Source organism: Mangifera indica, chromosome 3 (genome assembly GCF_011075055.1).
Source record: "Mangifera indica cultivar Alphonso chromosome 3, CATAS_Mindica_2.1, whole genome shotgun sequence".
In the NCBI taxonomy this organism is placed as follows: Eukaryota; Viridiplantae; Streptophyta; class Magnoliopsida; order Sapindales; family Anacardiaceae; genus Mangifera; species Mangifera indica.
Window position 1 is genome coordinate 482,812 of NC_058139.1, and position 22,666 is coordinate 505,477.

At 34.2% G+C, this 22,666-nt stretch overlaps 2 protein-coding genes and 1 pseudogene across 2 annotated transcripts; all 3 read right to left on the reverse strand.

Annotated features, from left to right (window-relative positions):
* Positions 1 to 3,967: 3,967 nt before the first annotated feature.
* Positions 3,968 to 4,552, reverse strand: LOC123210384. Its single transcript, XM_044628710.1, has one exon. It carries the CDS (start codon positions 4,412 to 4,414, stop codon positions 4,184 to 4,186), a length of 231 nt encoding a protein of 76 aa, XP_044484645.1. The 5' UTR covers positions 4,415 to 4,552; the 3' UTR covers positions 3,968 to 4,183.
* Positions 4,553 to 7,242: 2,690 nt separating this feature from the next.
* Positions 7,243 to 14,074, reverse strand: LOC123209968 (annotated as a pseudogene).
* Positions 14,075 to 15,312: 1,238 nt separating this feature from the next.
* Positions 15,313 to 19,069, reverse strand: LOC123211801 (luminal-binding protein 5-like). Its single transcript, XM_044630706.1, has 8 exons — positions 18,857 to 19,069; positions 18,078 to 18,345; positions 17,777 to 17,991; positions 17,428 to 17,670; positions 16,763 to 17,242; positions 16,508 to 16,662; positions 16,342 to 16,424; positions 15,313 to 16,001 (listed from the first exon to the last, which is right to left on the reverse strand). The coding sequence occupies exons 1-8, from the start codon at positions 18,912 to 18,914 to the stop codon at positions 15,494 to 15,496; spliced, it is 2,010 nt and encodes a 669-aa protein (XP_044486641.1). The 5' UTR covers positions 18,915 to 19,069; the 3' UTR covers positions 15,313 to 15,493.
* Positions 19,070 to 22,666: the final 3,597 nt, after the last annotated feature.

A 22,666-nucleotide genomic window follows, 5' to 3' on the forward strand; every position in this document is an offset into this window, starting at 1 on the left:
CTTATCCAAAAAAACAAAAACAAAAAGAGCCCGTGAACTCAATTTATCTAAAAATGTTTTGATAAATATCTATATATTCAACATTTTGTTTGAAAACATGAAAACAAAAAGCACTTCACATATTTATTTAAACAATAATATTAATAATATTATGTTGTGCAGAAACATGATAGATTATAATATGATTAAATATTATTTTATTTTTAATTCTTAACTATTATTTAATCATATGATGACACATTATTATTTATGTACATAATATTATTTTTATTTAAATATAACTAACTTTTCATAATATGATAAGTGTTTTAAAATTTAGATCAGATTGATCAGTTTAACTAAAACTGATAACAAAATGAAATTTAAATCAAAATAAATACTTGTTTTAATTATCTAACTAAATTGATTTAAGATTAAACAAGGTGGATCGCATCGAATCTTGATTCAAAGGTCAGGTCAAACTAGTCCGCACGAAAACCACTAAGAATTAATTCCCACATATGCTACACATGTTGGTCCGACGGCCATGGAGACTGAGCCTTTTGGCAAGCCAAAAAGACAAGGAGAAAGGGTCAAACTGAATTACAATCCTTGCAGGAACGAGTGGGAAAGAATAACTTTTTATGCATCTGCAATTAATATAGTACTGGCAATACGCCATAGCATCGATCTGAGCAATTAAAAAATGGTGTATCGTCCGATTTTGACTGATATCAAACTTATAAACATTTTGGACCTTTAAGAAATGAGGATTCACTGAGTTCTTTGAGCACCAATTTCAATTAATTCAAGCTAAAAGAAAGTTTTTGTTTTAGCAAGATGAAAAATTTAAGCGATTTGGCAAATGGGTTCTTTTAAATGGTGCCTCGATAAGAAGAATATGAAAGGGGCAAAAATCCGTGGTGAATGCTCCTCAGAGTTTCTTCAGTTCCACATGTGAAAAGCTCCCAACCGATAGAGCTTCAGAAATTGGAACGATGTGATAAATTGCTCATCACAGGAGCAAATGTACGGGATTTTGGGGGCTGACAAAAACCCCAAATCATGAATGGTTTTAATATGACACAGGAGGGCGCTTTGTTTTTATATATAAAGCTACGGTTTTGAGCTCAGAGCAGGAAGATCCCGGCCGTTGAATGACAATTTATCATCTGGGCAGGATCCACATTATTTTGTGGACAATGTTTTGTCTGGATTAAGATTACACACACTGAACTTGCGAGGCTACATTCAGAATCAGAAACGACGGAGAAAATAACTTATTTCTGAGATAATTATGATAAAATCCAAAGCTCAACCAATTATTTCATTCAGCAATGAACGCCTAGGGCAGCCCAGACACAGTCAAATTTAGCAGAGCTCTAGCATTTGAGACAGATATAGTCCAGGTCACAGTTCCAAGATTTCCATGCCCACTACTTGGAGGGGGACCAACCTAGCTGACTAGGTCAAACATGTGAAACCTATTTGAGCCAAACCTAAGGGATAGTAATCGGAGTTTACCATTGATATGTTGCTAATGAGTTTCCAACTCACGGCTTACTACTTGAGTGTCTCCCTTTTGTGATTCAAACAATCTCTTTGGTGCCAGATCCTAGCTTTCTATAAGTAATATTAGTAATACTCAGAATAATGAAAACTCATAACCATTCTGCTTATGTTTGCATTGGAAACCAAGTTTGACTGACCAAAATTACCTGAAATCTGATATCATGTTACACAATGCACAGCAGGATAGAGGCCTTACCTGAGCCATGACATGGATGGATTTTTCTCTTTTCTTGGACAAGAGACAAATTTACCGCCAGTTACCCGGTCATCAGAAACATTTATATTCTCATGCTTTGCAAACTCAACCAAAAAAATAAAAAATAAAAAAGAATGATGCAATGTGTGTTTCAGTTACAATAATTATGAATTGTTTTCAGCAAGAGAGGAGTTATAAATGATCACAAATTTTATTATTGATCTAAGTGGTCCATGTGTCTTTTGGACAATAAATTCTGGGAGCAGAACATAATTTGGTCGGTCAATGGACAATTAACCTGGAAGTCCGGATATTCAATCACTGTAGCAGAAGACAGCTTTTGGAAGCATAAAACCAGCTTCTTGGTTTGACTGCAGGGTCAAGGCTTTAGGCCTCAACTATATTAATTTCACCATTTACTCACTGATACAAAAACAACTGAAATAAACACTAGTAACTTCTACAAAAGATTCCACAAGAGAAAGCACTCATCATCTCAGAAGTTACAAGGTGTAGCAGCAGAAGGTAAACACAAGAGGGAGTTAAGGTCATTGAGATGCCTACTTTCCAGCCAAAGCAAGACAGAGTTCGGGTACAAAAGAAAGGATCTCTAAAGGAAAAGAAAGCAAGGTTTTACATTATCCGTCGGTGCATATTCATGCTTCTCTGTTGGCGGCAGGATGGAGATGAATAATGCCCGGTAATATCATATCATTTATGCCATGGTGATGTTATACTAGGTGTAGAATAACTCTTGTAGTCTTGTATTTATAGGAAAGAGGGTGCTGAGAATAAAATGAGAGAAGAAGATAAACTCAAGGTAATGTACTTGCTGTAATTTTTTTAAGGAAAAGGAAATACAAACTACAGATCTCTTTTATTATCTCATCAGTCAACTCATTTATATTGTAGATAAGCAGGATTGCAAGCTTCCTAATGCTCCTAACAAAACAACAACAAATCCTAAACAAACTAAAATGTCATTATCCACACTTCCTCTAAATGCAATAACATACTGGATTAAAGAAAAAGAGTTGGCAGCATGGTTGTGTTCTAAGTATTTATTAATTTCAACACATAACATGCACACCTTATAGGAGGATCAGAGGGGAAGAATAACATCAATACCAACAGCTTAAGTTGAGCTCCCTCTGGTCCATGGCCCAAAAGCGGTTATCAAGTTTAGTGCCAACTTGCCATCCTTAGAAGTATTCATAAGTTACAGCTTTTTCCAGCAATACTTCATAGGCAAGGGAGTAGAGGCCCATGGGCCTGACTAGAGACTACATTTCCTTTTGGTTATGAGGGTTAATGATATAAGACCTTCTATTTTAGTTAATATTAAGTTTATGCATGCCAAGAACATTGAGATCAAACTATTATAACGACCAGTAAAGGTCACTAGCAGACAAAATATACTTGGAAAAATTGCTTCCAGGCTAATATCCAATTTCCTAAAGTATCACAATCAGATTTATTATCAAAAACAGGAAAGATTACATTTCTAACTAAATTTATAAGCATAAGCTACAGTAGACTGGTAAAGACACTCAAAGTAAACAAGGCTTCAAGTACATCAATGGCAATCCTCACAAAGCCTCTTGATAATTACTAAAACCCAGATGGGCTAAATTCTAAACCAAATCTAAGGAATAAGGTTCCGATTGTGGACAACCAACAGTGAGCTTAGTGTGGTACCTGGAAGATCTCCTAGTTACAAGAACAGAAAAATAAACTAAAATATTTTCCCTCATCAAAACTTGTTATTTTTATGCATCACACTAAGTAGATAAATCTATACAATTTCCTATTCTGTACCATTAGCATATACAAGGTAGTGTCTTTAAGCAATTTACATAAGCAATTATAAACAGAACCCTTCAAAAAGGGAATTGAATCTCAGCCAATGAATAAGAGGCAACAAGACTGAATTTGCAGAATTGCTCCTAGAAAAAATTCAACAACAGAAACTCCAAATAACTATATCAAAAAATCGCATTCCAATGATATCCACATAAACCAATTAATCAGAACATTAAATTGAGTAAGGATCAGCACCTTCTTTGAGAGCACATTCAGCTTCCCTCAATCATCATAACTCAAGAGAACCAAATGAAGGCGCAATATCAAACATAATGAGAACATCATCTGCCAGACTTTTAGGATCCAGGTATATCAATGATGATTTGGGCAGGCTATTGATTCAAAATACATAAAATCTAAGATAAACAAAAAGCCTTACGATTTTAAAAACATAATTTCCTTACAAAATAAAGCAAACCCACATTCACAAACAGACAAATCAACAACAATTATAACATCGTTATTACATATTGACTAATATCAGTTAATTGGCATAACAACGCCTGATTTTGAAGGTAAAGAAAAATAAGAAAGACAACGAGAATAAGATACCGAGGAAGCTGATGGTAGCTACTAAACCATGTGATCGGGAGACTGAGAGTTGGTGGTGAAGGTGAGGGTGAGAGGGCGGTCCTTGGCTTCTTCCTGCTCGTCGTCGTCGGGATCGGTGGTGGTGAGGTTGACACAAGAGCAACGCTCGAGGGAGGCAAAAAAGGCGGAGATGACGGTGGTGCTGACCCAGCTGGCCACGTTGCTGAGATTCACGAAAGAAATGATGCCGTTATTCGGATTGTTTTCTTCCATCACAATTCACAAATTCGATTAGGGATTTTTAATTGTAGAAGATTCAATTACAGCCGAATTGAAGGAATGAAAAGGAAAGAGGAAGGAGGGACTCAATTGTTAAAAAAGATACAAATAGGACTCGAAAAGAGGGAGAGTTTCGTCTATCCAGTCTTCAAATATTTTTTTTGCTGAAAACTTAGGCCAAACGTCTAGTTCACCCCCAAGTTTTAGTATTTTATAAGTCACACCCATGAGGTTTGAAAAACCTAAAGTCTCACCTATGAACTAACTTCTGTTAAAACAGTAAAGGTAAAGTCGTTATTTCATTAATTATATTAAAATAATATAAAATTTATTATGTTTTCCTCCTATAGTTTTAAAAACTAATAAATTTATTCATGTCTAAAATTTTTTAACTTTTAAAAGTAACATTCTCCCCCCCTAAAACCTAAGGTTTATTTTTCAGAGGTTCTTTAACCACCATCTCTGGGCACCAGAGAAAGAGCTTCAACCTACCATCTCACCAACCACCTCTGAAGCTTCTAGATGATATACCAAAGACTCATCTTCGTTGATTTTAGATGAATCGATAGAGACAAGGGTCTTTGTTGATTCTAGAAGAATCGACGAAGATTTCGTCGATTCAAACGAATCAATGCGTCTTTGTCAATTTGTCTGGAATCAACGAAGACACGTGTTTGTCGCTTCTTCTTTCATCGGAAAGAGTAAAGATCTGGTGGTCGACGAATTGTGGGTTAAAGCGTTGTCATCGGTTGTCAGAGATGGTGGTCGGAGAACATCTGAAAAATAATCCCTAAGTTTGGGTAGGGGGGGGGAGGAGAATGTTACTTTTGAAAGTTAGAAAACTTTAGGTAGAAGTGAAGTTGTTAGTTTTTAAAACTGTGGGAGGAAATATAATAATTTTATATTTTTTTAATATAATTAATAAAATAACGATTTTATTCTTATTTTTTTAACGAAAGTTAGTCTATAGATGGAACTTCTGAGTTTTCAAACCCCATGTATGTGACTTTGAGAATGCACTAAAACTTAGAGGTGAAATAGTCCTTTGGCCCGAAAACTTATTCTCACCCAAGGTTTAGCACAAATCTAAACTCATATTTGTGAAATTTTAAAATCTTAAATATTCATTCATATGTAAAATTTTATTATTATTGTCAGAGAATAAAATTGTTATTTAAAAAACTAAAAATTTATCTTATTTTTTCCTTTAAGTTTAGAAACTAATAAATTCTCTCCACCCAAAATTTGAAAAACAAATATTTTCCCCTAAAGGCTTTTCCAACCATGCTACCAACGGCCAAAGACAGCAACAACCTTCTCCTCTCTCCCTCCTTGCTCTCTGTCAATCTCATTCCATTCTCGACCAATGAGAAGTCGTTCCATTCTATGTCTGGAGACCGACGATTCGCCTAGAAAATTTTTATATATCAACAATTCATTTTTTTCAGATAACCAATGACAAAGTTGTTTTTCCATATGAAAGTGAGCGATGAAGTGTCGACATCGACATGATAGAAACAAATCACCTTCCTCCCTGTTGCGTCAACATCGACATGAATTGGGTTGAAATTGAGCGAGATTGCTTGCTCAATTTTGATCAGATTTTATGCTGAACGAGAGAGAAATAGGCGTTGATGAAAGGAGGATGTGATGATAGCTAGGTCTCAACAGAGGAGAATGTCGACAACAAAGAGAGAACGATATCAGACCCGATCTAGAAACTTATGTTGAAGAGGGGGTGAAACTATGATTTTTCAAAAGATAGAGGGAACTATATATAAGAAAAAAATAGAAGATCGAAACCCTAGACTTTAGGAAGGAGGGAGGGGGGAAGGTCAGCTTTTAAACTGAAAAAAATATAAGATTAGAGAGCAAAAATAAAATTTCAAAACTTTAACGTATTATTAAAATATAAGTTTAAATAAAATTTCTAAATGACAATTTTACTTCTGATAATAACAGTAAAATCCAACATACAAATATATATTTGAGTTTTTTAAAATTAGTAAGTATATATTTGGATTTTTACCAAAGCTTGGGTGGGAATAAGTCTTTCGGCCTTTTTTTTGAGTTTTTTCCATAAGAATGCCCCTGCCGCCTATGACTCTGTCAAGTATACCTTCATCAGTTACCAGAACAAAAATTCGAAATTCTATATTTTTTTAATTAATTTTAGTCTTCCACTTTACTAAATTAAGCTCTTTCTTTCTTAATATAAAAATAAAAAATATATTGCTAAGATGAAAAAGGATGCTTTTGGTAGGGTAGCATAGTACCAGCCCTAGCAATTCAAATCCATATATTTAACTTGAAAGATCAATCTTGAGCTAAAACCCTATTCCTCAACTTAACTTAAGATTGAAAATTCACCAATATCTCTACACCAAAAGGTAAAACTCTTATTTTTCAATGGCTCATCATTTTTCCTCTGACATCACTATTCACTAATTGATCGAATTAATCTTAAATTTAATTATATTATTTTAAATTCAAATCAAACTCAAACTAATCCTTATTTAGATTTGACTTAAGCTAAATTCAACCCTACTCACTAACCAGTGTTCAAATCTCTTGAGACAATTTTCTTCTTTTTATTATTATTATTATTATTTTCATTCAAAAAAGAAAATTATTTTTTAATGACATATTTTTCAGCTCATTCCATGATCTAATCATTCAACTTTAATAATATAACTCATTTTATGATGAAATGATTTAAGCCATTTGATATTTCCATCAAAAAGAGAAGGAAAAAAAAAAAATCCTAAATATATGACTCTCATACACTTTACGAAAGCAAGGAAGCAGCAAACAGGACTTCATAACAAATTATAAATTAGCCTTGCCGCATTCCTTTAAAAAAAAATATATCCTTTTTGTATGATTCATACACTTTGCAAAAGTATGCAAATAACAATCCCCTTTCCTCAAAACTGGAAAATTTATAACATATAGCGTATAGGTTGGATTCAATCAGAGTGGAGTCCAAACAAAATTTAACTCAAGATTGACTCAAATTTAAAAGAGTCAATTCAAGATCAACAAACTGAGAATCCAACTTAACTCAATAACAACTAAATTTTTGATGCAATTCAAGCTAACTCGACTTGAATATTTAGATCGATTCAAATTCGGTTTGTTCGATCTAAACTACTCAAATTCGAATCGAATTCAACCCTAAGATTAGCAATTAAACGAAAATATATTTAATGTAATCCCAAATCTTATCTCTATTTAGACTGAAGTATCTTCTTGTAATCCTGGAATGTCCCGTGGAATGGCGTCACCCTGCCTTCTGATACAATCCATAGCTCTTCTACACTTCCAGATATCAGATGCTCATCATGACTAACCTGCAAGTATATAAGAAACAAAGGTTAAATACCCAATCAATCATTTTAGTTTTAAATGGTGTTTCCTTATTGTAAAAATTGAGGATACAAGCATAATACCATGAGAATTCCTCCTTGGAACAAAACAAGTCCCTGAATTAGCGCCTCCACGGCATCCAAATCCTACATGTGAACCATTGATTAGTCAAATGAAAATTCTATTTCTAAACAATTTTGGTCCCCTTTCTTGTTAACTACAAAAGGGGGGAAAAGGAAAGGATAACAACTTACAAGATGATTCGATGGCTCATCAAGTAATATTATGTGTGGCTTCTTGAAGGTAATCTTTGCAAATGCAACTCTACTTTTCTGACCACCTAGTATAGCAAGCAGAGCAATTAGAAAACAAATGGTTTGCATTCTTGTCATGTCAAACCATAAACCCAACTATGTAAATTCTATTGAGAAAAAAAAAAATTGAAATCCGGTCCCTAAAGTTGTTTCAAATGTCAACATTACAGTATCAGTGACAGATGAACATAAGGAAGAATACCAGACAAAGTGTACATTGGTTGAAGTGCTAAATTTCCAGTTACACCAAAAGAACCCAAGTGAGCTCGAAGCTTCTGCTCTGGCACTCCCTGCAAGAGATATACAGATACAGTTACACAATGTTCTTTGAGGAATGGATATTCTAAATTGCAAAATAACAAGATGTCTGCCAGAAAGCCTTTGAAGCATTATAGAATTGTCTAACCAAATCCCACCCAAAAACCCCAAAATAGGAAATTTCGTGAGACAAAATGGACTAGAAATGCAGAAGACTCAAAGATGGGCTAAGGCCCAGAGGAAAATTTTAGCCTAGGTGGAAAGACTGACAAAGCATAATGACCACATTAGTTATGAGCAACTAAAGTGAGAGCTCAGTAGTCATTTGTTCCTTAAAAGCCTAGTCTATCACAGATGGAAAGATGCAACTTACAGGGAAGCAGCGCATCATATATAACAGTGGATTTGAAGATAGGTCAAGCCCATCAACGTGGTGCTGACTGAAAACAGCTATGCGAACCTGTTCACATAACAAAATTGATTTCCATTAGATTAAAGAAAATAAATCCAGCCCAAATTTTCCATGATATTAAGACAGGTCTTTAATGAAGAACTATGTCAACAAAGCAGTGACAATTAAAGGAAATCCCGGCTCACAGGAACGGGGGTAATTATCATGGAAATACAATCAAAGCAAAAATTCTACATCCCCAAAATTGTCATTTTTAAAGTTTAGTGAGATTTCAAGGAAATCTAACACCCGGTTCACAGGAAAGACGGTAGTTATCACGGAAATGCAATCAAGCAAAAATTCTAGAAACTACGCAGAATTGTCATTTTTAAAGTTTGTTTGAACAAGATAATACCTTAGCTGAACGGAAAACTGTTCCAGAGCTTGGCTGTAGCTCGCCAGATATTAGTTTTAGGATAGTTGATTTACCAATGCCGTTTGGCCCAACCACTGCAAAACATGTAGACCCAGATAAAATAACGACCATATCATGGCTCATATTTCATAATCAAGCCCACCATGGAATGGAAGGCATATATTCTCTCAAAAATAAACCAAATTTTGCAATATTCATTTTCATAATACAATGTGCTTGTACATACAAATGTTAATAGATGTGAAAAAAAACCAGTTATCTATTATGAGTAACTAAGTTTTTTTAAAGAAAAAAGAAAAGAACTAGGAGAGAAGGATCCTTACTTGCTATGCGGCTGTCAAGATCAATCCCAAAGTTCAAATTCTTAAACAATATTGGGCCACCAGGGTAACCAAATGATGCATCGCTGGAATCAAACCCAAGAAAAGTCAATATTATCCAATGAGCTTTGGATCTAAGTCATTTATGAATTTAGATTCTGTTCCCTTCGAAGAAAATTGCTATAACTTGTAGGCAGATGCCACTAATTGAAAAGAAACGATGCCACAAAGCACAAAACTCATACTACTTGCAGTCTTTGGGAAAAAAAAAATGCAAAGATGGAATTTAATTGGAACACAATAGAATAAAAGGGTTTTTTTAATCAATAAGAAAAAGGGTATCATTAAAAAACACAGCAATTCAAAATTCCTCTGAAAGAGCAGCAAAGCCAAACCTGAAACTTATTATAGGAGGCCCAGGTCTATCATCTGGGGTTGGAAATTTGAACTTTTAGCTGCAGTACAAATAAAGAAGGTAGCTGAGTAAATCTAAAAGAGGAAATAAGAGACAAAAAAATTTCAATCTCTAAATTTGACTGTTTAGGCAAACAAAAGTGTTAAAGGAGAAGATTACTCAGGGTCATTAACAACTTCATCTACATAACCCATCCGGTCCAATGCCTGACAAAGTCAAAGGTAAATATAAGCAAAATATATTGTGAAAATAGATGGTCCAGGAATTAAGTAGAGGCTATCATGAATTCAAAGTCATTTTGTATGATGACTATATGCACCTTGATTCTTGACTGAACAAGAGATGCTCTCTTAGCATTGTAGCGGAATTTATCAATAAATGCCTACAGGGTACAAGAAAAACATTTGCATGTCAGTACAATTATTATAATATGGAAAACAAGAAAAATGAGACAAACTGTATCAAAAATGGTCTTTCAGATACTTGGATGATGTGCTATATATCCAAACATATTTCTTCATCACACTAAGAATAAATATGAAAATGAAACAAAGGCTAAGTGGGTAGCATAACAGTGTTGAGACAGTTTTTTTGACAGATAATCGGGTCTGCTTATAACACTCAATGAAAAGGCTAGAATGGATTGCTTATCAGCAAGCATCTTGGATGTTCACAGTGAGCACAAGAAGAACTCATGTAAGAGCTAGAAAGATGCTTTGAGCACTGGGTTTAGCAATAATTACAGACAAAATTGCATCTCAGTATCCAAACTATCCTACAAGCTCAAAACAAAGTGAAAAGGTATACAACAAATAATATAGTAAGGAATACAAATAAACCAACAGGACTAACTTAAATCTATTCAAAACATACATCATCAAAGATAAAATATTGGTTCAACAAAGAAAACCTGCATATGGGCTCTTGATCGTTCATTTGCCTCAAATGCCTTCTGTTGGTTCTTAATATGTTCCTCACGTGTCCTCTCAAAGGTATCATAATTCCCTTTGTAAGAATTCAGTTTTTGTCCGTGTAGATGAAGAATATCTGTGACCACCTGAAAATAACAATAGATTGAAAAGCACAACAAAGATAAGTATACAACTCAAGAATAATTAGCTCCCTGAATCAGAAAAAAACACACAGTTTCATCAGTATTACCATGTTCAAAAATTCTCTAGCATGAGAAACAACAATAAATGTTTTTGGCCATTTCACCAAGTATGATTCCAGCCAGAGAACAGCATGAAGATCAAGATGATTCTGCAAATAATTAAATAATATACAAACTGTTAATCTACGGACGTAGAAAACTTCAAGGAAAATGTACATACCAAAGAGGATATATGTGACACACTGTGGGTTCATCGAGTAGCAACAAATCAGGCTCTATAAACAAAGCACGAGCCAGAGCAATTCACATTCGCCACCCTCCAGAAAATGTCTTTGTTGCCTTCTTTTGCATTTCTGGAGAAAAACTGAGACCCTGCAAATTTTCTGGGTTAGTAAGATAAAGTTCAAATTAGAAAGTGCAACACAACAATCATAATCATGAAGCAGCTATTTATAATGAAGTGCAAGTAGCTCCACATGCATGATCTTGATATTTTGCATGGCCATTAAAAATCAACATTTACTCAAAACTTCACAGCCAACAAAATTTACTTAAGCAGCAGGATCCGGCCATCGAATTATGAAGGATCTTTGGATCATAGGAAGCATACAAATAACTATTAGGATCAGGAAAAGTTTATCATCAATGATGGCAGTTTCACAATTTGAATCATTTACACTCAAATTGAGGATAGAACATCTATAACCCCCTCAATTTCCTCGTCTAATTCCATTAGACATCATTTTCCTACGTTTTCATTGTCTATTATCCAAACAAGTACGTTTTACTTTATCATGATCCACAGCCAACTGTCACCATAAGTTTCTCATACAGCCAAAGCTTGTTTAAGCAATACCACTATCATCGAGTGGCAAAGATCTCATATATAATTGCAAGCTCAAAACACACAAGAGTTATTCATTCAGCAACAACACAAAAGATTTGTGAACTTACAGCAAGAATGGAAGCTGCACGTGCTTCTGCAGAATAAGCATCAATGGCATCAAGTCTCTTGTATATTTCCTCAAGACTTTGAGCAATAGAATCTTTGTCCATTGAACCATTTCTCTTTTCAGTTGCATCCTCAAACTCCAATTCTCTCTGAAAAGCAATGGTTTAACTTATCAGTAGACCACTCAAAAGGCCATAGTACTACACAGACAATACAAAATATTACAAGAAATAAAAAGCTAAGAGGCCAAGAACTGATAAAAAAATTTTCTATGGAATAGACTAGCATAAATTGCACCTGTTGAGCAAGCAGGCTTCCTTCTTCTTCCAAAAGCTGAGTTCTTTCAATATCAGAATTAAGAACACATTGCAAGGCAGATGTATTATCCCCTACCACTTCTTACTCAACATGTAATATCTGGCAGTTTTGTGGAATACCATCAATAGCATGCATAGCCATGTGCCTAAGAAAAGTTGTTTTTCCTGTACCATTCCTTCCAACAAGACCTGCACATAAATAAAAAAGTAGTATAATACTTTAACAATCAACCATCAAATTATTATCTCAATTGTAAAAGCAACCGTAAGCACTTTCGTATTTTTGTTTTTATCTTCTATAAACAGTTGCAACATGAAATGGGAAGCAACCTACCATAATGCCTTCCAAAAGAAAGTGTGACTGAACCATCTACAATAAGATCACGTCCACCCACAGACACATTAAAGTTCTCCATATGTATATCCTTCACAGCTGGTCCACCACCCCTCTCATGATTCACACATGCCACAGGCATCCCAGCTCTAACCGCTTCCATTTCAGCCAGATGAATTTGGTACTGGGCCTGCACAAAATAGTTCAATAACATTTATAATAATCGCAGTATAAATTTCCTCTGAATGTATATAAATGTAGTAATAATTCGTCAACCAAAATATGGAAAAAGTATTTAAATGTAAATAACATATGTTCTACTATGTTGATGCATGAACAGAGTGAAGTAGAGTCCAAGAGGATCAATTGACCCTTCTGGACTTAGGAAAAACCCTTATTGACTATTACAAATATACCTCTACTTTCAATTTAGAATATAACTATTATTATCAACTTTTCCAAAACTCAAGGCTTCAATCCTCTCCTTTCCTATTCCCTTTGTTGATTAATATACCCGAAAAACCAAATTTCTTATCCTCTTTGTGACCAAAAATTCCCACATCCCTAAATAAACTTCCCTCAAATCTCAACTCATTAACTTTTATTTAATGCTAAAATTTCATCTAAAATACTTGATTATCATATCCTGTTCTCAAGTATGGAACAAATCAATCGTACGTAAATTACATGGAACAATATAGATTGCTGAATATACATATGTTTACTATTTCTGTTAAATTAATTGTAAATTTATTTAAATTTTCCTCAGAACAAAAATTTCGATTGATCATAAATTAATATCAAACATTCACCTCTCTTTGGCGTTCCTCTTTCCTCTTTTTCCTCTCTAACTTGGCTTTGTCACGTTCAGTCAAAACTGGACCGTCTATTACTTCAGGCTTCTTCTTCGGAACCTCCTCATCCATTCCATCATTCATTCTTAAAGGCGCCGTGAGGCTCCGCACAGTTGGTTTCGCTTTTACCAATCCATACTTCCCAAACTTCTCAGTCAGTTTACGACAAACCTATTGCAAAAATCAACTGTTAATGATCGGTCATCAAAATCCTCAAAGCAAATCGAAATTATAAAAGGATACAATAAAACTAACCAAGCGGCATTCATTGAAGTCGGTGACACATTCGGCACCGACGAGGAGCTCCCCAATGGCTTCGAAAGCGCCCTCGCCGTCCTCCCCGAAATCGAAGTCCTCGTCCGCAAGGACGTTGAAGATGTAATCAATAATCGGCTGGTCCACGTCCAGGGCTCTCCGGCCGAGAACCTCATGCACCACTGAGCTGGCCACTTCCGTCATCGGGCCTATCAATAGTATGAAAGACAACGAGGAGAAGAAGTGACAGGGTTGGCAGTTGAAGATGGGTGATTTTGAACACCCATTTCACCACTCCCGGTGGTGGTTGTTTTCTATTTCATTTTATTCAGCAATTTGAAATTTTTCTTTTTTAAGATTTTTTTTTTTTAAATGGATAGTTTCAAATTTTATTTGGCCTTTTTTTTTAAATAAAGCATGCATCATAAAATTTGATTTAATTTTATTTATTTTCTTATAAAAAATAATTTTAGGATACAAGAGAAAAAAACATTAATTTGAATTAAATCGAATCATGAATTCGAATTATTAATTCAAAATATAAATTTAAGTTAAACCAAGCTATAAATTTAAATTATCAATTTGAATAATAAATTCAAACTAAACATTTTTTAACTTAAGTTTGGATCAATTTCAAAATAAATTAAATCTTTTAATTTAAATTCAATTCAAATTCAAATTATACAAATTTGAGTTAAATTAAACTGATTCGATTTGGATTCAACCCTAATTAATGAGCAATTTCCAAATTTTATTAGATTTCATAAATATAAGTATACTTAAAAAAAAATCGGATACAAAATTTAAAAATAATTAATTTAGCTCTACATGATAAAGTATAATTTAACCTCTATATAATTAAATAAAAGATTTTTTTAAACCTTGTATAGTCAAATATGTAATAACTTCGCATCGTAAGATATCACTTTACTTGAATATGTAATGTAATACCCAACTTAACTTAGGACTACTAAATGACAATATTTCATTGATGGGAACAGGAAGGACCTTAAGACATTTTTCATGGCTAAATTGAGATTAGGTTAAGTTGAAGAAGTTTTAACATATTGGATTCGAACTTATTGTAAAATTGACACTTTGTCATGCTAGAGCTTGAATCATTGTTTTTCTTTTTTTTTAATGATTATTTTTTATTGACAATTATTCTTCTTTCTTTACTCAAATTTGAATTCAGTATAAAATTAACATTTTGTTATGATAAAACTTGATTGGTTAATTTTTTATGATTATTTTTTTGATAATTATATATATCTTTTTTGACAATTTTCTTTCTTATTCAAAATTATTATTCAGCAACTTAAGCCAGCACGGGGTTCAAATTTAAGTTAACCAAATCAAAATTTGGTTAAATATGATGGTTTCTAAAATGTTTAAATATTTGTTCGTTGTCAGAAATTCCCGCACATAAGAAACGCCAAAATTCCGAACCGACCAGTATGGGTTCGTAGAAGTAAAGGGAAGTTACATCCAAATGCACACATCAGTATTTCATAGAAGAAAATTGATATTAAAACAGACACTTGTAAGAACAAGATGAAACACTTGTAAGAACAAGATGAAAGGATCTCTTAAAAAAAATATTCTTCATATTCAGGAAAAAAAGAAAAAAAGCGAAGGGGAAATTCCTCTCCCATGATATAAGAAAAATTACAGTAACTTCCCTCACATTACCCTACGTCAAATTAATTCTTGGCAGTGGTAGTCAATTAAACTAACTATTTTCTCAGAGTTCATCATGCGACTCATCATCTGAATCATCCCCCGACGATGCCCCACCACCTGGAGCTCCACCGCTTCTTTGGTATACGGCGGTGATGATTGGGTTGCAAACGGCTTCAACCTCCTTGAGCTTCTCCTCGTAGTCCTCCTTCTCAGCGCTCTGGTTGTCATCCATCCATTCAAGGGCCTCCTTTACGGCTGTCTCAATCTTTTCCTTCTCATCGGATTCAAGTTTGTCAGCAAGCTTGTCCTTGTCATTAATCTGGTTTTTCATGTTATAAACGTAGCTCTCAAGGCTGTTACGGGCATCAATCCTCTCCTTCACCTTCTTGTCTTCCTCAGCAAACTCTTCTGCTTCACGAACCATACGTTCAATCTCCTCTTGGCTCAGGCGACCCTTGTCATTTGTGATTGTTATCTTCTCTGACTTTCCGGTGCCCTTATCTTCGGCCTTAACATTTAGGATGCCATTTGCATCAACTTCAAATGTGACCTCAATTTGAGGGGTTCCCCTGTTTAATGGAAGAATATAGTGCCATTAGCTCAGAGCAAAGAATGGTTATGAATGTGGCTGGATTCGAACCAGACCCAAACATAGATAAATTCGAGCTCTACTTGAATCCATGATGGCTAGTTTGAACTAGCCAGAAATGTCATGAGGGGGAGAGGGTCGTTAGTGAGATAAATAGTATTACCAATAAAATAAATATATTCAAACCAAAATCAAACTGAATTTTTAAACTAAAGCTCTAGTTTTAACACAATTCGAATCTAATCAAACATTGAGCCAAACCGAATTGGTTCGTTTGGATCAAACACTTACTATAAACCTAAATGAAAGTTGGGACAAACCTAGGTGCTGGAGGAATTCCGCTAAGATCAAATTTCCCAAGCAGCCTACAATCCTTTGTGAGACTCCTTTCACCTTCAAAAACCTGATATCAGAACAAACATGAGTAATGCAACTTGAGCAATCCTGCATTCTACATAAAGGCAAGAAAGCGCCAAAGACATGTACCTGAATGGAGACGGTAGTCTGCTGGTCCTGGTAAGTAGTGAAAACTTGAGATTTCTTGGTTGGGATGACAGTATTTCTTGGGATCAGCTTAGTCATCACCCCACCAACAGTTTCAATACCAAGAGTAAGTGGTGCTACATCCAAGAGAAGGATATCTGCAATCAGAACATCAATAAAATTTGTCAGTTAATGATTTTTACTAATATCAGGGCACCATGACTATAAGCAGCTGCACAGAAAAATGAGAGTTCATACCTTTGGTCTCATCACCGCCCTCTCCACTCAAAATGCCACCTTGAACAGCAGCACCGTAAGCAACTGCCTCGTCAGGGTTCACACCCTTATTGGGTTCCTTTCCATCAAAGTAATCTTTTAGAAGCTGCTGAACCTTTGGAATTCTAGTGCTGCCACCAACAAGAACAATCTCATCAATCTGGTTCTTCTGCAATCCGGCATCTTCCATTGCCTTCTTCACAGGCCCCATGGTCTTTCTGAACAAATCATTGTTCAACTCCTCAAACCTAGCCCTGGTAAGTGGCTCAGAGAAGTCAACACCATCAAAGAGTGATTCAATCTCAACACGAATCTGGTGCTGACTACTGAGAGCTCTCTTAGCACGTTCACTTTCCCTCCTCAGCTTGCCAAGAGCCCTGTTGTCCTTGCTGATATCCTTTCCATGCTTCTTCTTGATCAATTTAATGAAGTACTCCATAATTCTCTGATCAAAGTCCTCACCTGTAAAAGAATTGACCCATCAGCATGCAATCATAAAATCAGCTAACATATATAACATGAAAACATAAAATTCTCCAATAAGGAAACTCAGCTCTAGAATTACTTCAGATAAAGGGAAGTCACAAAAAGCAAGAAAATTCTAATACTAACAAAGAACATGAAAAAGATAGAAGGTATGTCCGCACCTCCCAAATGAGTGTCTCCATTTGTTGAAAGAACCTCAAAAACACCATTGTCAATTGTCAAGATACTGACATCAAATGTGCCACCACCCAAATCAAAGACAAGGATATTCTTCTCACCACCTTTCTTGTCCAAACCGTATGCAATAGCAGCAGCTGTTGGTTCATTGATAATTCTAGCAACATTCAGTCCAGCAATAATACCGGCATCTTTTGTAGCCTGTCTCTGGGCATCATTGAAGTAGGCTGCAAATTAAAAAAGATGAGTAAAGTTACAAACCATCATTTTAATCAATCAAGTTTTTCTTGCAAAATGCACATTTTAATCAATAAACAAGTACATTATACTAACCCGGAACTGTAACAACAGCATCCTTTATCTTCTTCCCAAGGAATGCCTCTGCTGTTTCCTTCATCTTAGTCAGCACCATAGCACTGATTTCCTCAGGACTGAAGACCTTAGTCTCACCATCCTTAATCTTGACTTGAATATAAGGTTTTCCATCCTTATTCACAATCTTGTAAGGAACAAGCTTCATGTCCTTCTGGACTTCTTTGTCCTCAAACCTGTCGATAATAAAGATCCTCAGTCATAACTAATTCTTCAATTATCAATGAAAACATAAAACACCACATTTAAAATGATGCATTACTTTCTTCCAATAAGTCTCTTGACATCAAAGATAGTCCTGTCCGGATTAACAGCTGCCTGATTCTTTGCAGCCTCACCAATCAGCCTCTCATTGTCAGTGAAAGCAACCCATGATGGGGTAATACGATTTCCTTGGTCATTGGCTATGATTTCCACATGGCCGTTCTTGTAAACACCAACACAAGAATAAGTTGTTCCAAGATCTATTCCAATAACCGTTCCCAACTTGGCGGCTTCCTCTTTCGCAATGGAAAGGGCAAATAGGCCACCTGTTTTGCACCAGGTAAAACATTACCACTACTCAATCATAGAACAAGCTATCAAGATAATGTTATAATTTTAATAATTCTTTCAACAGTAACTTACATCATTGTTTAAATAATCAATTACAAAATAAATCAAGAATTCATTACTGACATTTACATGAATACATAAACTGAATTACAGAAGTTGATCTCAAAAACTGTGATGTCAACTTTTAATCGTTAAACTATAATTAACATATGGAACTGCTTCTGAGATTATCAGATCTAACGAAACGTCGACGTTTAATACACTAACAATCAGTTCGAGATATACTGCATTAAAATCAGTAAAAAATATTAGATCTAAACCATAGCTAAAATCAATCAACGTGTCCATTTCCGAGCTCAATTTCAATCTCAAACCGTTAACTGAAAACCATATCTACTACATTTCTCACTCACGAAAACGACAAGTCAGATCTGATTGCTATTTATTTCAATCCAAATTTTTGCAGAAATTGAAACTAATACTAACCGAAGAAGACGATAGCGAACACAACGAGAGAACCGCGTGCTCTCCAAGAGCCTGCCATCGCGTACTTCAAAAGTTTAACTCCGCCTCTGTCCTTCTCGCTCTCTTTCGCTCCCGAAAATCTAAACAGAGCTTTGCTGTGTTTGGGATAGCTGTTTTCTGATTCAAAAGGCTTTTTGGTTCCAGCGGATTATCGCGCGTGGAGGACTGAGGCTAATATAGGAATAGGATCAAGATTTACAAGTAAACGGAGTGCTCCTATGGAAGTGATACGCGAGAACATGTCATTGTTGATGACGTGGACCAATAAATTTTAGGGAACACGTGCGTGAAGCCAATGAAATTAGATCCCTTGTTGGGATGATCCTGGCCGTTCGTTCTTCCACATCTTCGCGTGTCCGCTTACTTTTTCTACCGGCTCTTTAGGCCCGAAAACATAGCTTACTAACTTCCTCGCGTCTTTGGGCCGAAGTCTAACCGGCATGTCGTTTTAAATTTTGAGGATTTAAGTAAGGATTGCTCTTAAGCGCCAAAATTTGTTTGAAACCAAATCTATTTCTCTCTCTCTCTCTCTCTCTCTCTTTTTTTTTTTTTTTTAAAGGGTGATAAGAGGGTCTTTGTTCATCCGATCGCTAATTGATAAACACTGAACAATATTTAACTAAATAGAACGGTGGTCATATGGCATTCATTGTATATTCCGTACACTCAAAGCAATTGTAAAATTTTGTCGGCCACCTTAATGACAAATTATATAAAAATTAAAACAACATATGACTAAATATAATTGTTGTTTAAGTGGTATGGTGTCATCAACTTTTATAGTTATTGGAATTCGAGTATACTCCTAATAATTATAAAATTTTACAAGACAATATATTGATGCTAGCGTGTTAGTTTTACTAGATTAATTGGATGATTGAACCATAATTTGATGTGACTCTCATATATGAAGTTTACAAAAAATATTTACTACCTACATTAGTTTTAACGATCAATAGATATTTTTTCACTTTATTAAGTATCACTTATAGTTCTTAAATGCAAGTCAATTAATTTTTTTCACCTACTCAAAAAATAACACGTAGACCTTATATCTTCAATAAAAAAAAATAAGAAAAACACAAAACCTTAACTTGCACACTTCCAAATGGTTAGAAATTTAGAATAGTGCTTTTAGGTGTAATCCAATAAAAACTGACTTGAATCGCATAATCATAGATGTGATGCACATTATTGCACTATTCTAAGTATAATTTGATGAAGTTGCATCATTTTTAATACAATTAGGTTAAGTTCGCATTGGATTAGCTAGTTGTTGATGACTTTTTATTTTTATTTTTTTTATAATTATTAATCTTAAAATTAATACACAAAAAAAAAAAAAAAGCGAAAGCCATTTACAATAAGGTTTTGGGGGCCAAGTTGTGATACAACTTTACTAAAGACTATAAAGTTAATAAAAGTGCGAATATCCAAATAAAAGAGGGACAAAAGTGGGAGTATCCAAATAAAAGAGTATAAGTTCAAAATATACTATAAACATTACATAGTGTCATGGTTGTATGATTGATTATTAGATCTGATGTTTTTTTCTATTTGATATATTTGATTTAGATCCAGTTTAAATAAAGGTTTTGTGTTACTAAAAAAATATTATAGTGAGAAAATGTACTTGTAATAAATTTGGCATAGGGTATATGCTTAGCTAGGGTTGTCAATGGCAACATGTAATTAACATTTCAAAACGGCCAAAGCACTTATTCCCACCAAAGTTTTAGTCCAATCTCAAATACCTACCTACGAGATTTTAAAAACTCAAATATCCACCTATTATCCAATTTTGATTAAATTTTTATGTTTGTTGTAAGGGTAAAATCGTTATTTTACTATTAATATTAAAATAAATAAAATTACATATCATTTTCCCCCTTTAGTTAAAAAAAAACAATAATTTTTTCTCATCCAAAAGTTTGAAAACTTGCATTTTCCCCTTGTTAGAGTTTTATTTTTTCATTTGGGTTTTCTAATAACCAATCGGTCCAACTATTAGCTTGTCTTCCATGCATCTCCTTCACCCGGTGCTTTCCCAGCATAGAAACCATCCAAAATTTGGTCAAAATGGTCAGGTGTTGTCGCATGAATTTGTGCATCGTCCAACCTTTTAGGCATTGATCGGACGGTGCATAGACAAGTAGTTTACGATTTAATCATGCTGACAATACAAAATTACATATCTGTGTAACGTTGTCTAGCTAATTCGATTGGATTTTTGGTGGTTTCTATGCTGATAAACCAATTGGGGGGTAGATGCACAAAAGACTAGTCAATGGCTAGATCGATTGGTCACTGAAAAACCCAAATGAAATAATCAAACCCTAACATGGGGGAAAATGAAAGTTTTCAAACTTTGGGGGGGATATTAGTTTTTTAAAATAAAGGAGGAAAATAATATGTAATTTTATTTATTTTAATATTCATAATAAAATAACAATTTTATCTTTATAATGAACACAAAAATTTAATGAAAATTGAACGATGAGTGAGTAATTAAATTTTTGAAACCCCATGGATAAATTTTTAAGTATGAACTAAAACTTGGGTGGGATTATGTACTTTGGCCTTTCAGAACAAACATAATACTAACAAGTCTAACGTTATATTTAAAGTCTAGTCAAAAACATACTTTGATGATATATTTCACATCAAAAATGAAATTCATGTTTGTTTTTACTTTCCTATGGTTCATAAAATTATCAAGAAATGAACTTAGCAAAAATTAATGTTTTCTTACCCTTCTCGGGTATTGACTTGGTTAAGAAAATTTGGTCTTGATTAGTTTAATCAACAAGTGTGTTTAATGAAGGAAAAAAGTTGAGTTGCTTGTAACTTTATTCATAACACATAAGACTTGATTTGAGAGTTAAACTTATTATTGATAGATCACTTTGTAAACTTATGGTTAAATTTAAATAAAATATCAATAAACATCCTTAAATACACATAAAAGTGGATTATGCGGTTACAATTATTCTCTTTTCAAGATTAAACTTAAGCCACAAACTTTTCAGTTTAGTGAACTTGAACTTTGCTTTAATATTATCGAATTGAATTCAAACCAAATATTACTCATCTCAAATAGAGTGCACATAAGGATGAATTCAAGCTAAGTTAAGTTTAAGCCTGGGTTGGCTCAAGTTTGACTCAAATTGAAATAGTCAAACCCAAGCCTATGCTTGAACTCAAAGAACACTTCCCAAATTAGTTTGAGTTTGATTTGGTTTGAAAAAAGTCGAGTTCAAGTTTAGGTATAATACTATTGTAATAGATTCAAAATCAATTAAAACAATATCTTTTTTATCCATATTGATCAAAATGACATCGTTTTAATTAATTTAAATCAAATTTTTTCAGATTTACAATTTTGATAAGTTAAACACATCAAAACTTGAGCTTGACAATATAAATTCCTTTATCTCAAATTAAATTGTAAAGTAACCTAAACCATATGCATTTCAAATTTGTTCTCAGGCCGAAGGTCTATTTCCCACCCAAGTTCAGGTACGTTCATAAAGAGACACCGTAAGGTTTGAAAAGTCAAAAGTCTCACTCATTTGTTTAAAATCTTAGTTAGGGTTAAAGGTAAAACTGTTATTTAACCAAAAAAAGTTAAAAAACTAAAGTTTTATCATCTTTACTTTTCTCAGTTTGAAAATCTCATAATTATCCCCCTACCCAAAGTTTAAAAAATCAATATTTCTCCACTAACGTTTGCAAATCATTGTCGGAGAAGGCAAAGTTCATCGTCTGCGG

What these genes read in the sequence shown, in the direction of transcription:
- LOC123211801 (XM_044630706.1), bottom strand. Translation starts at nt 18,914, where the DNA reads ATGGCAGGCTCTTGGAGAGCACGCGGTTCTCTCGTTGTGTTCGCTATC. An exon ending in AAGAGACTTATTGGAAGAAA is followed by an intron (nt 17,992 to 18,077) that starts GTAATGCATCAT and finishes TATTATCGACAG; the next exon opens with GTTTGAGGACAAAGAAGTCC. An exon ending in GGGCGGTGATGAGACCAAAG is followed by an intron (nt 16,663 to 16,762) that starts GTATGAACTCTC and finishes TTCTGATTGCAG; the next exon opens with ATATCCTTCTCTTGGATGTA.
- LOC123210384 (XM_044628710.1), bottom strand. Translation starts at nt 4,414, where the DNA reads ATGGAAGAAAACAATCCGAATAACGGCATCATTTCTTTCGTGAATCTC.